The sequence below is a fragment of the Lampetra planeri genome, unplaced genomic scaffold (assembly GCF_965212315.1).
Source record: "Lampetra planeri unplaced genomic scaffold, kcLamPlan1.2.h2 scaffold_387, whole genome shotgun sequence".
In the NCBI taxonomy this organism is placed as follows: Eukaryota; Metazoa; Chordata; class Hyperoartia; order Petromyzontiformes; family Petromyzontidae; genus Lampetra; species Lampetra planeri.
This window is the reverse complement of record NW_027615210.1, coordinates 41,962-60,222: the sequence shown is the minus strand read 5'-3', so window position 1 is coordinate 60,222 and position 18,261 is coordinate 41,962. Positions and strand designations below refer to the sequence as shown.

At 39.7% G+C, this 18,261-nt stretch overlaps 1 protein-coding gene across 1 annotated transcript; it reads right to left on the bottom strand.

Moving 5' to 3' along the window:
• Positions 1 to 1,876: 1,876 nt before the first annotated feature.
• Positions 1,877 to 14,524, bottom strand: LOC144741018 (gamma-aminobutyric acid receptor subunit alpha-2-like; the record flags this gene model as incomplete). The annotated part of the gene is made up of 7 exons (XM_078623710.1): positions 14,366 to 14,524; positions 13,519 to 13,574; positions 11,208 to 11,317; positions 6,622 to 6,689; positions 4,444 to 4,664; positions 2,579 to 2,661; positions 1,877 to 2,020 (listed from the first exon to the last, which is right to left on the bottom strand). Coding segments are annotated over exons 1-7 (841 nt in total), but the record flags the coding sequence as incomplete, so codon positions are not given.
• Positions 14,525 to 18,261: the final 3,737 nt, after the last annotated feature.

The window sequence follows — 18,261 nt, the reverse complement described above, 5'->3', positions numbered from 1 at the left end:
ACTCTGTCTGGGTGTTACCGAATTAACTAGCCCACTAACTAAAATAAACCGATTGTCTTCAGTCTCAACAGATTGAAGCCGACATTCATGAAAGCACGGAAGAGTTGAGATTTTCAGTAGTTAGTGTGTGTGTACTTCGGATAACGTAATGCGCTGAAGTCGGTCCCTTTGCATTCCTTCGGGAATTACTCACAACTAACTGTACTATGGGATGTGACGCAGACGAGTAAAGGGTCACACCAGCATGACCACCACCAGGACCACCTCCACTAAAATATCAACGGACGATACAAGAATCCCTATCAAGATATATGTGATGCCTCTGCAACGTTTATCACCTTGCAAATTATGGGGTGTGACTTACAGTAGTGTTAAATACTCTCATCTGATATAAACTAATTTCAATGGTTTTTTTACAGAACTCAGAACACAGACTCAGAAAAGACTCAAATGCTAGAAAAGACTTCACAGATGCAACTGTGAAATGTGTCCTTGAAAACTGTTTCCTTTCGATATTCTATACAATATACATTGTTCATTTATGCTTTAACAAATCAAACTAATCAGAGCCTTGTTCTCATCAGTAGTCAGACAGTGGTCATGTTGGAAACATCTATACATTATAACATTCATAACATGTCATTATATTCTGTGCCAGTAATGTAGAAAGAGTTCATACCTTGGGTCATGGTGATTGGTGATTATTATCATTACTATTTTTTACTATTTATTTATTGTGAGCAGACGCCACCACTTGACGTAGCACATCATACTTTTTAATTTTCCCAGAGTTGTGTTTGAAATAGCAGTTGTTGAAATATGACATCAAACAGTTCAAAGCTTCACTTTGAATATGTTGTAAAATGTAACATCCTCCTTTTTAAATTCATTTTTAAAGCTGGACTTAATTAATCTGTCTACTAATGAGCCTGTCACTGTTGGATTCACTTACTAATGTCTCTTAGAGTGCCATTCAAGTGAAATGCCCCATTTTCCATGCACACTTATTTCCTTTCCAGCACATAGATGCGTGACTTCCCCGCTGCCATTCTTCTCCCAAAGCTCTGCTAGTCTGTGACAGCCACCACAGACAGATGTGCTCCCTTTTGTCTGCACTCACATCCGCCTCTCTCGTTTAGTTTTATTGACATCCTTTTAAAATACCCCCGCCACACACACACACACACACACACACACACACACACACACACACACACACACACACACACAAAATGCGTCTGAATGTCCTCCCATCCTTGTTCTCTAAAGGGAGCTTTTCCAAAGTGGAAAGATGTATCATAGGTGCAGCTCACCTGTCAAGTTTCTTTTAGGCCTCCATGCCAACAAAAATACAGATGAGAATGAATTCAAGTAAATGTAAGATACAAAAATCCCTAATTGTCCGCTTCCTAATTTATCAGATTTCTTTTTCCTAAAATTAAGCTAGAGCCATCTCCACATCTGAAGTGAACGAGTTTTAACAAGCATATCATGGTTTCACATTTCACATTTGTTAGGAACTTACAACAGAGCTATTTGCAGGGGTTGTTTTTAAAGGATGGGACAGAAATGTATATTACATCCAGTATGCAGTAATAACATAACATGCATCTTTGGAGGAGATTAGGGAGCAAAAATAATATATCTAGGACAGGCGATCAAGTCTTGTGTGAAAGTAACAGCAAAGGGAGATGAGAGTCATGACAGTGTATTATAAAATAAAACTAAGATCAGTTTTCACCTGAGGAAGTGACATTAGAAAGCAAGGACATTCAGAGTTTGATTTAAGTTATATCTAGATGAAAAATGTTTGATCAATAAAAGGTGAGGTGGAATTGATTCTGCTGAGACTTGTTCTTATCCAGCAGAAGCTTACCTGTACTTGATTTGATAGTTTCTTGTCCAACGGTTTGTCCAAGCAAGTCATACTGGTTTAGACGGGAGCTCTCTCCCTCCACCACCACGGAGTCTGAGGCATTACGAGTCCAAGCATAAGTCACCTCCGAGATTGTGTAGGCATCTACAAAACAGACAAATGGAGAAGCCTGAAGCTGACAAATGTAGAGTGATCTGAGTAAAAAGTTAAGAAATATTGTATATTATAATATGAGGTAAAACATGAGAATTGTCTGCTTATCTAATGATGAGGCAAAGTTCTTTGAATATATTGCCCTTAATATATTCAATTTATGAAACATTGCTAGTCCACTTGGTTTACTACTGCTGCAGTGTCGCAAAAAAGAGATGTCAGCATTGAAAGCGTACAGGACATTTAATGTTTCAGATTGATGCTTTTATCTTTATCAATAATCTCATTTCACATATTAAATGCAGCTTAAATGCAACTAAACAATTGGATTTCAAGTCAACAATACAAGTACTATTTGAATGATTTTAGTGTCATTTTAGAGTCATTTATTATTAACATTTCTGGGGCCACTGCCAGAAAACCGAGCCATGCATTCTTCCTTCAGCCGGTTCTTAGACTTTGCCAAAGAACCAGTGCAGGAAAAAAAAAAAACAGAACAGCATTTAACTTAAAGTTCCCTGAGGCACAACTATTATCAGAGTTACTCACAGCTGCCAAATTTTAGTGGACAGGAATGAAAGTCCATGGGGAAATCCTCCAGATGCATTGGGCACTCTGCATGCACAGTTAACCTGCATCCAATTCACACAAAATTAAGAGGACTTTACAAATGCACCAAAAGAAAACAGCATGGCCTCAAAAGCATAAAACAAACTCAAGCCTCATGCTCTGTTCAAGACACTTCCAATCACGCAATGCCTTGAAACAAAATCACGATATCTACATCTTCACTATAAGTAAACAAGGAGCTGCCGACACGGCTGTGTGAGATTGTAGGTTTGATAGGAAACTGCATTGCTGTCCTCTATTGGGACAATAACCTGCCATATTTTTGCATTTTAACTGCATTTCTAACATGCATGTTGCATGTTTACAGAAGATTGCAGCATTGCCTAAAATAATGGTTTTGAATCTTTGACTTTGACCTATAATTATTTTAAATACTGTAACAGACTCCGAAAATGAAGTGTTATTCTGAATATCCTGAAAGTTTATCTTGTTTGACTAAATCATCTTACGCATGCCTCCACCAGGGAAATCACATCATTTCTGCAAACCTCCTGGTTAGCAGCCTCTAGTAACTGTATTTCCTGTATTTCCTGTATTTCCAGAGGACTGGACCTGCCTGAGGTCTTGTCAGTCATACTGGAAAACCCACAAGCAGGAAGGTAAATGCTTTCGCAAGCAGGAGATCATTTACAAATGTGCACTCTAATATTCATAAGCTCATTCAGATTCTGCATGTGCAAATAAAACCATGTTTGTTCCTTGCAGGCTACAGTACACCTCATGCAACTGCATTCACACATAGACAGATGTGTATGTTTTTTTCATACACGTTACAAATATGAGTTCTTTCCACGGACAATCTCCACTTGAATTATTTACTGAAAAACAGCTTAACTTATTTTTTGTATTCACTTCATTCATTTTTGAATGGGGTATTGTATTCTAGTAGCATGAAAAAAATGTGCCAACACGTACAAGTGGCTGTTTCAGTTACTGTAGATGCGTGATGCAGAGGAGACACATGCATTTGGCATGATTTTGCCACAATACACTTCTACAAAAGGCCCTACTTTCTTATGGATAAATACTGACACAGGGAGTTTTTTCTTCAATTGGTGATGTTTTCTGTAGATCCAGCAACACTTTTTCAAAAACATTAAAGAACCATTAAAAAAAAACATTCTTCCTCTCACAGTATCACATGCTTCTCGTTACTTTTACGCCAGGATCAGACTACAGTGTTCTTGTGTTTCACAATGGTCATCAAGTCAGATAAAATGATCACAGCAGCATAAATTATTGCCGTGTCTTGTTCGCAAGACACACGACAAGTACAACCCCAAACAATCATTCACAAACCTTCATGAGTTTAGCGTACAAGAAGCTGTCGCGTGTACGCTGTGTGCGCTGTGTATTAGATAAAAAGGAAAAAGGGAGTGGGGGAGATTGTGACTTTGTTCCTGGTGTACGAGAACGAGAACATGTTTTCATTCCCGAGGTTCATAATCGGTCAAAATGTGTCCGTCTTGTCAACATCATCTTAAAATCAACGTGAATTCCTGTGGTCTGATCCAGTCATTAAATTAATGTTTCTACCTTTTGACCAAAAAAATCCCCTGTATTGTTTATAAATAGACATAGACAACATTTTGAATTATCATTAAATATGAAGCTACCACCAGCAGTTGGTTAGTTTGTCTAAAACCTCTCTCTGAAAAATTAAAATGTTGTCTATTTCTGATGTCTCCAGTCCTCTCACGAACCTGCTGAACTGTCTGTAGCTTCATATTTGACGTGTCCACCAATCTCAGCACATTGAACGTAAAGCCATCTCTTTTCTTTACCTCATTGTATACAGCAGCGTGCCGTCATCTTTGATCCTCAACAGTTTGTTGGGCATGGTCATATTATGAGCCACAGACTTTTTCCCATTATGGAAGAAGGTGTCTGGGGTCCAGATTTTACTCGCCATCAGGTTGTTTAGAGGCAAAATATTCATGGGTCCATGAAATTTCAACCTCTCGTCTTTCCAGCTTTGCCGGAAGAAAACATCAATGGTGTACTCCTGAGGGCAGATGGATTAGAAGATTAATCAGCCAAACTGTCATTTATTACTCCATGAAACTGATCTCTATTCCTGGGAAAACATGTCAAATAAAACACATGGCACTTCCAACTGTCAGGTTTTATTTTGTAGAAACAGAATTCAAAACCAGGTCTCTGCTTGGATTTTTCTATTTGTCAAAGCTATAAAGGTGAAGCCAGCCCTCCATGTTGCCTTGAAGCTCTCCGAGTCAGTGTTAAGCTAAGCTGGCTCTGAGGCCAAGACAACCCCTTGACCTACCATTGTCTGCTGTCAGAGGAAAGCACAAACAAGAAAGGGTTCAGCACAGAAAGCACCGCACTACGAAATGTGGGTTATTCACACAGCGAGTTAGAAGGAGAACTAAATTGTCCTTATTTGTTTATGTTGTTATAACAGAAAAGCCTCTGACGTGTCAATACTGGGATATTGAAATTATTACGTGAAACCCAGACAGGAGAACTACTGCAAATGAGTAGCAGCAGCTGGAAACGGTCATTTCAGCAAATTGTGTCCTGTTTTTTCCTTTTTTATAGAGTGCTGGCAGTCACTATGAAATCACCACAATAAAGTCTGCTCTGATTCAATTTAATGGAAGGAAGACAGGAAGAAAAAAATGGAAGCAAAATCGGTCACACTAAGATGTATTGTAAATATGGACAAATGATATTTACACATAATATTGATTCATTCGTAAATAATTTATCAGGTACTAAGAGAGAACATGTGCTCTATAATCAAAATGATTATAAATTATGGATTATTATTATATATTAATTATAAAATACATTGTATCATGCAGTATTATATACAAGCAATGTCCCTACGTAATTTAGGTGGGAGGCTAATGTCAATCTCCAGAAATATCACACACTGTGACTAACTCAAATGTTGAATGTTCAAAATAATGTTAATTTGTATTTTATTATTATAGACCTTTTTCACTTCATTATTTTTGTCATTGCCAAGTGTTTGCATTCGACACACCTTTTATAAATCTTATAACAGCATCCACCTCAGCAATCATCTGAATTGCTATACAGTAGAAATCAATCAGGTCAAAGGAAGTACTTCAGACTGTTGCACATTTTGATGAGGCGCCTGTCCATGCCGAACCTGATTTCCTGACATAAATTATGTATTTCAAATTTGTTGCTTGATATGTTTATATTACATGCAACTTTTACTCGTAAATAAATCATACAATTCTGAAGCTGATTCCTGCCTTGAGATGAATTTACGCCACGAATGGATACTGACATATGGTTCGTTGGCTCACTGCTAATGTGGCTTAAGTGATGACTGTCCAGCTGTTTATTTACAAAATATGTTGAATGACAAAATTAAGAGGGACATCACCTTCAGGCTATTGATCAGATAATACTGTTACTATTTGTGTCATAAAACTATTTTTATTCTCACCAATCAAGATTCTAAGTCTGGCATGTTACCTGCACTATTTATGTTTGAATGAGTGCACTTTGATTTACATATCGTTCAGAGGCTCCTCCAGTGAACTCACTATTAGTATGACAGTAAAATCTATGGATCAATCACTTGGAAAATGAGTGTTCAACAACAGAAGGGAGGTTGATTATATGATGTGGAGGTGGGTGCATGTCTCAGAATACTAAACAAGGAAGCCCTGGGAAAACAAAGGACTGACTTGAATAATAAGAAGACTTTCAATAATTTATAAGATGAACATTGTCAGTTGGACAGACATAGTGCCATCGTGACGAATACTCGTCCCAATTCAGTCATGCTTGTGTGCCGAGAGCGGAAGAGGATGTCATTTTGGAAGGGGAACGGGTCAGAATATTGAAACTTAAACATCTTTTGTTAATTCACGTAACAGCACAAAATAAAGGATTGCCTTCTACTGATGCTTCTGAAATGAAATGAAAAAAACAATTAGACCAATAATATCAGCTCTTACCATATCTGTGTCTGAAACAGGTCCGAAGCTGGTGACGTAGATGTTCGTCTTCACCTCGGTTACCCTGTCTGGATGAAAGTGAACTTCAACAGACAGCAACATGAAAATGTCATGAAATGGACGTGGGATAGACGTTATTATACAAACAGTTTTCTCTGAGCTCTCTGGTGGTTTGCTACTTTGCTGAATTCATTAACTGCTTCACTGTCAACAGAAAAGACAGAGGTGCAGTGTGACCATTACAAAATGTTTACTTGTGCTAATGCTCGGAATTAAAAACTTCAGATTGAAAATCCAATCAAGTATGTAGATTAAAAAAAAAATGCTCAAATGTTGTATTAATTATTATATATAAGTATATATAAAATTATAAATGAAAGAAAATAAAATATTAGTGTGCTCATCTAAATTAAATGTAAATACAAATAAAAACAAATATACATTAAGTAGCTCTACATGCATACTGCTAAGCTAACCGGCTACTGGCTTCAAGTTCACTTTAAACGGACATTAAATGAAAGCAGAACTGTGGCAGACCTTCCTCATAAATCCTTGTCAGTATTTTCAACGTGTATTTCTTTGACGTAAGAAGAAGCTAATGCCGTGACCTGACCTGTGCAAAGCCAAACATTTGCAGGTCTTGCAAATCTAAATTTAGTGATCTGCAGTGACATGCAAACTTAAGCGTATGAAATTTGTCCTAAATGTTCACAGCGATGTGGCAAACAGACCTCATATGCTTCCTAGTCAAGTGATAATGTGCTCCTGCATCAGGTCGATTTGCTTTCTCTACACTGTGTCTCTTTCAATAATTACTGAAGCTATATCTCTCATGCTCGGTCAATTTAAAAGCTTTCCCTCTTACTCTACACTCAGTAGAACGCAGCAAACCACATCACACATGAAATCTAAAGCGATCACTACTCCAACGCAAAGAGCTCTCATGCGTGGTAAGACACGCCACCATCCATGTCCCAACATAACTTATTATGGAAACGCTTTTTTATTTATAAGGTCATGTAAATGATGTGAAAGTGGCAAGTCACAAGCTTATCGGAGGGATCCTTTTTAGTGAGACAAGCTCGGTGTTTCAAGCTGATTTAAAATGATCACACTTGTTTTCTGTGGCAAACAGCTGTCCGTTTTTGATTTATTAAAGACAAACGCTCTTTGTGGCACTGTGAATCAAGTGAAATTAATCTTTAGCAGAGGGATTTCACTTGTTTGTGTTTGTAAATGTGGTGCATTTTACCATCAGGAGGTTTAGGGACACAATGCCTCACACAGACAGTGTCAGAAAGGTCATCTGCCATATTATGCTTAACTGCTCAACTGAAATGATGGAGCATGTTTGCAAAATTAAGTGAATAGTCCTTCTCTATTTTTTGAACTTCCTCAGTGCATCCACTCTGCATACATGTTGCTTTACTTATCAAATTCAGTGTATATGTGGGTGAGAATTTTCATTTGTTTATTTCATGCAACTAGAACAGAAAAACAGAAAAAATGAGGTACTCATTTTTGTGGAAAGCGAAACCCACCAAATCACGAGTCATCCGTTCTAGACTTGTGGAACACATTCACATTAGAACTAGCGAATGATGATGCTTTGCTGTAGCAAAACCAAGAAAGCACACCCCTCAGGGAGAAAATGTGCTTATTTTAAAAAAGAAGAAAAAAAAACAGAGTGCATTTAATGCTTGAGGATGTCAGGACAGTTATTTATAGGAACAAGGACAATACCTAAAGTTCATTTATTCATCAAGAACAGACATAAACATGCTTTTCATATAAAATGTTTGGTACAGATGGGCCCGCTGAACCATGTGTAAATGGTCAGACAAACCTTCCTGTGTCAGAAGACTGTACAACGATTCAAATGACAACTTTTCTCTTTGCCCGTTCAGGAAAAGAGGTTCAGCAAAGATATGATTTTTGTGTGTTGATCAGAGGAGCAGACGGCATCAGCTCAGGAAACTGATGTTCTCATTCCAGCTGTATTTCACTGTATTGAGACATTTCGACAGCAGCACAAACAGAACAATATATCTGGAAAACTTCACATACCTGCTCTTCATACATCTGCTTTGTTATGGTTCACACACAGTAGGGTGTTTAATAGTCCATTGCTTGTTCTTGGACAACTAGTGTACAATGAGTTCTTGCAAATGATCACAGTGAAATATTCATAGCCACTAAAGGGACATGAGCCAAAAAAAATCCCACGAAAAAAACAGGTAGTTATGTTAGAACGTCATACGTATCAGGCAAGCACCAGATATCACGTGCACCTGTCAGGTCAGCACCAGATTGTATTTCCTGTTTATAGCCTGGTTTCTACGTGTTGTATTAATGCATATTGCTGGGAAACCCATGTAGTCTAGTAGTCCTGACATTAGTCCAGACGTGGTTTTGTGGGGGAGGGGTCTGTGTTGCCATGATGCATGGTTACATTTCTGGGGATGTGTAAGTCACGCTGACGTAGAAGTATAAAACACCAGAGTGACCATGCATTAATTCAACAGAGGAATAAACAGCACATGCTGGTTATCAGGTGAGCACATGATTTTATTTGGTGCTATGAACTTTTCGATCTTAGTTGCTAATGTCTGGTGGGAGGTGGGAGAACGCCGGAGTACCCGGAGAGAACCCACACAGGGAGAACCTGCAAACTCCAAACAGAAAGATCCCCATGCCAGGAATCATAAACATGCAGAAGAAAAAAAAAAGCTGTAATACATCATTTTTTGCAGATGACTGTTTTCGCAGCATTCAAGCAATAATTTTAATCAATAACGGAACTGACAATGAACGATGCTTTGAATACTCCACATGACAGGTGTGTAATGTATCATGCAGGTCACACAGACACAACTGTTGTGGACGTGGGTGCAGCCGTATTGTGCCGCTGACATCATTTTGTACAAGAGTCTGCACATTTGTGATCAGGGAATGGACCTCAATGAAGAGTGACTACAGCATGTGCAGATTTCATGGATAGTAGTTATAGAATTTCTTACATACAAACAGAAGTCGGTCAGTTCCATCTCGTATTTTACCACAGTTGAGTGCATTACACTGCATAAGATTGTAATTTACACATGTTCTTTTGTGGTGATATTGTCTTACAGGATTTAAAAGGAGACTTTTGTTTTGGAAGGGTTAACAGACACATGCAATAGGACGGTCAGTTTGAGTGTGCAGGGAAACAATACCACAACACGCATGGGACGAAGCTGTAAATGAATGATTGACTGAACGTACCGAAAGATAACACACATATTGTGGATGTATAATGAATAAAATACAAACATATTTTAAAAATGAGCGAGGTGAGGCTCATTTTATAAATGGGATGTCAAAAGTCCAGTGATGCATTGGCATGTTTTGGTCCCCACAGCGGAGATATCTGAAGAGACATTTGTCACTAAATTATCTTTTAGTGGAGAAATCTTACATTTTTAAATACCAAGATTTAAGCAAGATGCTTTGGCGTACATGTGCATGTTATATACATGTGTTCTTTCTATTAGCAATAGATGAGGTAGCAGTACTATTACTGCCATTTACTGCAGTTGTGCCAGCAGAGTGGTCTGTTCCCCCATATGGCAGCTTCTGGGCTGATGGCTCCAGGAATTTGAATTTCAAATGGCACCAAATCCTGAGGGAGGAGCTCAGCTTTGGGGTGAGGGGCCAGCTGGAAATGAGATGCCAAACACGGAGGATGATTGGAGGGGTGAGGATGGAGTGAGAAGCCCACACAGGCCACTGATATATTTCTCCTCAATTATAAACATGCTCAGTCATCTGCTTCCTTTGCAGACTGAGGGGGTGAAAAATATCTAATCCTGCCATGATGCATAAGAACCTGAACTGTTCAGAGGCGCCATTTGATTATGTCATTGAATTAATGAATTGTGGAATGGAATGAAATGAAACAAATTGCCAAATGGAACATTTAATGACACGTGGAATCTCAACCAGAATGTATTCATCAATCAAAAAATCAATGAATAGAGAGTCACTGATTTATCAGCTGAGCACCGAAATCAACTGATGAATGCCAACGGCCACTGGTGAATAAAACGCCATTCTTGAGGGCAGTTGCTAATGTTTTAATGGAAACACAAGAACATTGTATTCTGTTTGAGAAACACATTAGTGATCAGTGAAGATCTTTGTGTGACAATGCTCGGCTAAAGGTCTTATTAAGTTTTATTTACAATATGTTACATGTCTTGTTAATCACTGATTAGAAACACTGCAACACTGAAACAGTAAAAGTCATAACTGTAAGGTTGTTTTATGCACCTACACTTAAGTGAAGAATAAAGCCTTCTGTGAGGCAGCTGTGACTTTCCAGGAAGTGAGGTGTTATATAACCTAAATATTTTGAGTGTGTTTGTCAGTTAAATCTGGAGGGGATTGCTGGCAAAGGTTACCTGTACTACAAAAACTGTTGTTCATCGAAGCATATTCCCTCAAATGAGATCATAAAAAAATAAAAATCATCCTAAACGAGTGAAAAAACATTTAAACGACAACAGAATATACATTGATGAACATGTATGTTTTAATTTGCTTACCCCCAAGACCAGGTCGTAGACGGTTATCATATCCTTCGAGCAGGCTGTCCAGGATCCGAGTGAAGAGGAAGGTTGGACAGGCTTCAGTTGTGGTGTCAGCGTTCACTGATCTGTTCAACAAACACATGACGACAACATGAACAGCTGAGGGACACTTCAGCAAACAAGACTGTACGAAATGTACTTAACTATATGTCTTTTTGCAAAAAGCGTTGTTCTTGTCTGGCAGTGACGCCACACACACACACACACACACACACTTTGGATGACCCAGTTCAAGTCAAATCATGAGCCATCTGATGTTAGAGCCAGAACTGAATATGCAAATGTAGTCGAACAGCAGATTAATGGTACAGTACATGCATTCAGATTAGGTTCTACATTAACGCTTTTGTGTGAAAGCCTCAGGTATTTCAACATATAGGAATAGTAAGGTATGTACTATATAAAGAATGTTTCGTATGTGAATGCATTCCTTTAATTAGCATCAGTAAAAATGTAAGATGAACACAGCCAGTTACCAGTGTTTAAACCACATATGCTGCTTTTCCACGGTACGGTTCTGGCACTTTTTTTGTGTTTCCATTCAGGGTAGTATCTGGTACCTGCTGCTCCTTTTGGCTCCTCCTCTGGTGAAGTTCCAAGCAAGTTGACCCACTAAAATGTGACAGCTACAGATCACTGGCCTTTGATTGGTCACTAAAGAGAGAGGGATGTCCCAAGCACTACCGTTCAGTTCATCAAGTTCACCATTGCCTCACTGTCCTACATTGTTTATGCTTGTTTGCATATAGAACAAGGCAGTTTGGCGTAGCCAGTACTGACATCCCCACTCACATCATAGAGTCACAGAGTAGAGTCAAACCGAGTCGAGTCAAGTAGAGCTGGAACACTATAGTGGAAAAGCGCCTAGTTAGAATATTCTGTCATATTTTCAAAGTCATCTGGCATCCCAGCAGAGACTGCTCTAAGCTTGTAATACTCGTTTGAACCTCAAGACTCAGTGTTGAGTATTAATGAACAGCCTGTCATTTACGTTTAATTTCCATTTATGTTTTTATATTATGAGAGGAAAATATTTCATGATTTACTATTATATTATCATTGACAAAATGATAATAATAAACATACAGTATATGTAGATACCATCAATTTGATGTGAATATAAGAGCAGTAGAGATTTGTTTAAGAAAAAAATATTTTCATTTAGCTCCTGTGCTGAGTAGAGCTGCACCGTTTTCCATCCCTATATCAGTGCTGGCTTAAATTTGCTTTATCTGACCACTGGCCTGTCACCACATAAGCGAATGTCCACTGATGGATGTATTTCTTTATATGTTCTGACAGCGTCGCCAGCATTATAATGCAGATTTGCAAGATACATTGACGAAAAACCTCAAAACAACATTCCTAGTGATTCAGTTTGACACCATTGTGGACAACAAGCTCAAGCTAGGACAACAGATGGGTTTTCAGTCCTGCATTCTGTCGGATTGGCACAAAAACACTGGTGATACTGGGAAAGCACATTTTACCTTACAAGCTTTTGTTTATTAATCTCAGTTGGATGACATTAGGGAAAGCCTTGGGTAAATGACATTTTGTGCTTATGATGTTTTTTCTTTCTCTTTGGCTGGCTATTCGGAGAGTGCTTGTTTATAAAGAAATGTCTAGGGACCCCTGGGAATACTTCAGGGTGTCCCTCCTCAGAAATAAATGTAATTGACTGTAATTCCATAAATAACAGACTATATGAGTATTTTGGTACATTTTTAAACTTAGTAAAATAGTCTAAACCAACAGACAGAATATCATCAAATCGAGGTCTGTGGGTAGGTGTCAATGCTGGGCTCCTTGATTCAGGCCAGTATCAAAGACACTTCTGTTATAGATGCCATCAGATTTCAAGATGGGACTTGATAGACTATAACATGTGAGAGAGATCTGTTTTAATTATTATATTTATTACTTTAAATTAACAGAAGTATCTCCACAGTTGGCCACTTCACAAATAGGGTGTTCAAGCCCTAAATGGGGCGACATGGTGGTGCGGTGGTTAGCACCGTTGCCTCATAGCAAGAAGGTCCCTGGTTCGCTTCCTAACCTGGGATCTTTCTATGTGGAGTTTGCATGCTCTCCCATGTCTGCGTGGGTTCTCTCCGGGTACTCCGGCTTCCTCCCACCTCCAAAAGCATGCTGAGGTTAATTGGTCACTCTAAAATTGTCCTTAGGTGTGAATGTGTGCGTGCGTGAGTGGTTGTCTGTCTTTCATGTGGCCCTGCGATGAACTGGCGACTTGTCCAGGGTGTACCCCGCCTTTCGCCCGTTGACAGCTGGGATAGGCTCCAGCACACCCGTGACCCGTAACTGGATTAAGCGGCAGAAAATGAATGAATGAATGAAGCCCTAAATGAGCGGTCATCTTTCGCTTGCTCCCGCTAAGGGTCATGCTCATGCTGGAACCAATCCCAGCTGTCAATGGGTGAACACCAGGGTTCAACCTGAGTCACCACTTCATCACAGGGCCAGCATGTGAAGCCAGCCATTCACACTCATAGTCACACCTTCAACCTAATGTGCTTTTGGAGGTGGGAGGAAGCTGAAGTACCCATAGAGAAGCCACAGAGACAAGGCAAGAGCATGCAAACTGCACAAAAAAAGGCCAGAAATTGAACCAGTGACCTTCTTGCTGTGAGGTGAGAGTGTTAACCACTGACTTCCAGTCAGCTGGGGTCACCAGTGGAGGAGTTGCTCAGTGTGCTGGACATACTATCTGCAGCTGTGAACCACAACCATGGAACTTGCATACATTTGATGTAATACCTCTGCAACCTGTAAGTACTTGAATATTTTTAATATGTCTAGATCTTTGCACTGTCTAATTTGAATTTCTTTTTCTTTACTTTCATTATTCTTCTGTACATTGCTTTTTTATATTTATGATTGTTTTTGCCTAAGTGGAGGTAACCTAGCAAAGTAAGAATTTCATTGTTTAGTGTCACCACCGTGTTCCTACTGTGCACATGACAATAAACACCTTGAATCTTGAATGACAGATAAAGAACAGAAAAAGATAAATGTGGACGAGTGGAGTTCGTCCCTAGAGACAGGATGAGTTATCCCGGCTTCACATCCCCTTCTCCCAGTCAAACACTCACCGGCTTTGCCAGAGATGAGAGATTGTCAGGCTGAGGAGGAGGAGAGCCGCGGAGGAGAGCCTGTCTGAGCTCCACATGGCTGATCAGCACCTGCACCGGACAGAGGATGGAGATGGACATGTCAGCACGTCTCCACACACCTTCAGGCAGCGCATCCATTGTGGGGTATCCCCTTCATATATACAGTATATGTGTGTGGGGGGCGGGGGGGGGGCGGTAATTAGTATTCACTGACACGTCCCACGCCTCCACTCACGTAACACGTAAATATTAGGTCGATCAGATCAGAAGCAGCGCCGAAGCAGAAGAGGAAAAAAAAAAAAACACATCATCGCATAACCATCACTATTTATATCACAAGGAATGTGGGAGAGTCACTCCTACGCTTCACAGCATCTTGGTGGATAACAGATGATTTAAAAAAAAAAAAAAAGGTTTCCTTTGTGTCTGAGACTCACCTCAAGTGCACAAAGTATCTGCTGAAGCTGGAATCGTCGAAGATGAAGGAAAGTTGAGTCGAATTCTGCGCCTGTTCTGATGAGGCTCAATGGGCGCAAGTGTGTCATGAGAACAAAGCTTGATAAATCATAATCCCAGCCAGCAAGAAGGCACCCCGAATTCACTGGCTGTCATGGTGTCCCAATCCAAAAAAAAACCCCACATCATCATAAATACGATAATAAAAATGATGAGAGTAATGAGACGGGATCGGAGGAAATAAAAAGTCAAACGTGAGAGTAAGCAGCAGAGGGCTGCTCCTGGCTTCAAGCTGCGCTCATCCTCCTCCACATCCTCCTCAGCTGCTGGAGCTCGATGAGAATCGTGATAAGCAAGAAGCACATCTCAGTCTGCCTCACCGCCACAAAAACTACAAAGCACGAAGAGGAGTCACACTGGGTCCTAGAGGCAGTTTGGTATTCACTGAGCCTTCCTCCTCCACCCTGAGCTCCCATCTTGGAATGGGGGTGTTAATGAATGTTGTTTACACTGCCGGTCGATGCACAGGGACATATTGATTATGCAAAGCAGACCAGCCTCGTTGCATTGTTCTGATGGATTTGACATGTGTGCAAATGGAGTGAGTGTTTGTAGCTCACATAGTACACGTGTTCCTTTCACACAAATACTGATTACAATCTGGATGTCCACATTTCAGTGCATGAAGAAATCTCTCATGTTTTCATTAGTCTGACCGCAACTGATTTGAATAGAAGGTGTTTTTATGGTTGAGTACCAGGTGCACTTCATAGTGTAGGGAAATGAAACGGACACTGTTGGGACTGGATCCCTGATGGGGACACAGATCAAGTCCTCTTGACTTCACTGATTAAATGGCAGGATGAAACTTGAGTTACGGTCATGTTTGATTGAAAGTCTGTTGGTGCGTTATGGAAAGATTAGGAATAACAGAATACTGAGATAAAGACATATTGTTAAGTTTAAAGTTTGTTATATTTCCCCTTTTAATGTATCATTATAAATATTTTATTCACAATGTGCAAATAAATTTCTTCTTCTTGGCTAAAACCAAAATAATTCAGACCAGCCTCTACTAAATGGTTCAGTCCTGGAGACAGTTAGAGAAATCGTGTGTTTCAGAGTTACTAATGAACTGAATTCATTCATTCATTCATTCATTCATTCATTCATTCATCTTCTTCCACTTGCTCAGTTTACGGGTCGCAGTTGTCCCGGAGCCAATCCCAGCTGTCAACGGGTGAAACCACACAGAGAATGCCGACAAGGGGAGAGCATGCAAACTCCACACCAGAAACCTTCTCGCTATGAGGTGACAGTGTTAACCACTGCACCCACATGAGGTCTGAACTCAGATATATGAAACTGTAAGACATTTGGTATGAATCCATGGAAGCATCTTGCTGCCACCTCAGAAAAATAAAAAATGCCCAATAACAATCAGTAACCAGATACGTATCAGATACCATATCAGAGAATTATGAGATACGATCACATACTCATAACAATATCGTCCACGATGCTCAATAGCATGAGAACAGCGTCATGTTTCAACCCAAGCATGAAGTACAACTTGATGAAATGATGCAAATTCTATGTATTCTGTGATAATGTCACAGAAATATTTCTTGTTTTTTGTGAGTGGCAGCAGGACATTTTGGGTAACTGTGGGTTTTTACTAATCCTACTTTCTGGAACAGGTGCCAACATTCAAGCCAGATGTTTGATAGCCTGAATCAGAATTGGTGAACATGGCTAAGTGCTGTCCAAGCATCATGTGTCATAAATTTGGCTATTTGCACAGATGGTATACATAAACAAAAACACAAAATGACATATGAAAACAACATCACATGAATGTGGACATAATTTCACCAGGTTGTGCACAGTTTTTCATACTTAGAAACATATTTTACACATAAAGCTGGCATACAATAAAAACGGTTTATCTTTTTACAATTTTGTATGTTCAACAGATGAGAATTACCTTTGACTGCTCTCTCGTTGTATGAAGAGTCACAACCAGCCAGTATTGAAAGCGATGCGTTCATTTATGCACTGCATTTGAATGACTTCACTGACATCCACTTTCCACCTGTAGGTTCTGGCCTGGTGCACTCCAAGAAGAATCTGCTTTAAGAAGCAGTGGAAAGAGAAAATGTTAGCACACACTCATCACACGCAGGATCAAAACACACCGATGGATCTCTGGGGGGCTGTTATCAAAGACAGTCACTGCCTCTCTTTGCTTTACCTCAGATTGAAAATGCCATTGCATTGATCTCGGGTCTAATCCATATCAGTGACAGGTGATCAATGAGGTAGGTCATCTGAGCAAAGGTGACCTCTGGCCTGTTATCAAGCCCCATACAGCAGGTAGGAGACAGGCAGCAGTGTGCACACTGATGTATATATTTTCTCACTGCACATGATTGACAGAATAAGAAAATTATCCACAGAAGAAGAAAAATGTTCACAATTTTTTATGACAGTCTGAACAGCTGATTCAATTGTTTCAGGCCACTTTCACATGTGCTCCTAAATCAGCTTCTTATTTGATGGTTTTCAAAGTGACCTCAGTCTGAACGTGTGTGTTGCATTTCATCCGACTTACATTTATTTGAACACAACCATGTTTATTTCCATGAACGCAAGTAATTATGAATGTGTGTCCGAGTGGTGTCTTCTTCTGTGTATGCAGGTCACTTCAGGGCCATAGACTCATACTGGAGTCTGATGGCGGATTTTTGGGGAAAAAAATAAAAAAATCACAACACCGCCTGGTGAAGGTAGTGACGATGTATGTTTATTAAGTACACATAAAGGAGCTATTCCTTACGTCAAATCATCAGCTGTCTGTAAATACGTAAATATATAATAAGAATAATAGGACACACATTCTCCAGAGAAAAGGCCTGAATGAAACACAATCAATCTGGAGGAAACATGAATAATGAAGAGTAGAGTGACTTGAACTGAATATCTCTTTTCACTTGTTACCCACGGCACACCCATTCTCAGATAGATGGATTACCTGTAAACAGAAGACCAAGGAGAGTGTGACTAAGACACACACACACACACACACACACACACACACAAACACACACACACACACACACACACACACACACACTAACCTGCTCCACAGATTTTCTGCTCCAACGATGCACATCCATGCTTTCTCTTTCATAGCTCAGCTCAGTCATGAGGAGCAGCTGAACATAATACCATGCATATTATCTTTGATATAATCCTCATCCAGGAGGACAGCACCAGGTGGTTAGCGGCTCCTGTCACATTTTGGGGAGATACCTGAGGCAGGCGCCACAGTATGTCCTTGTCAGTTGTATGTCAGCATGAGTGGATTCACCCGACAAAGCTGGAAATGCTAAAGTATTCTCTGGCCTGTTACCTCG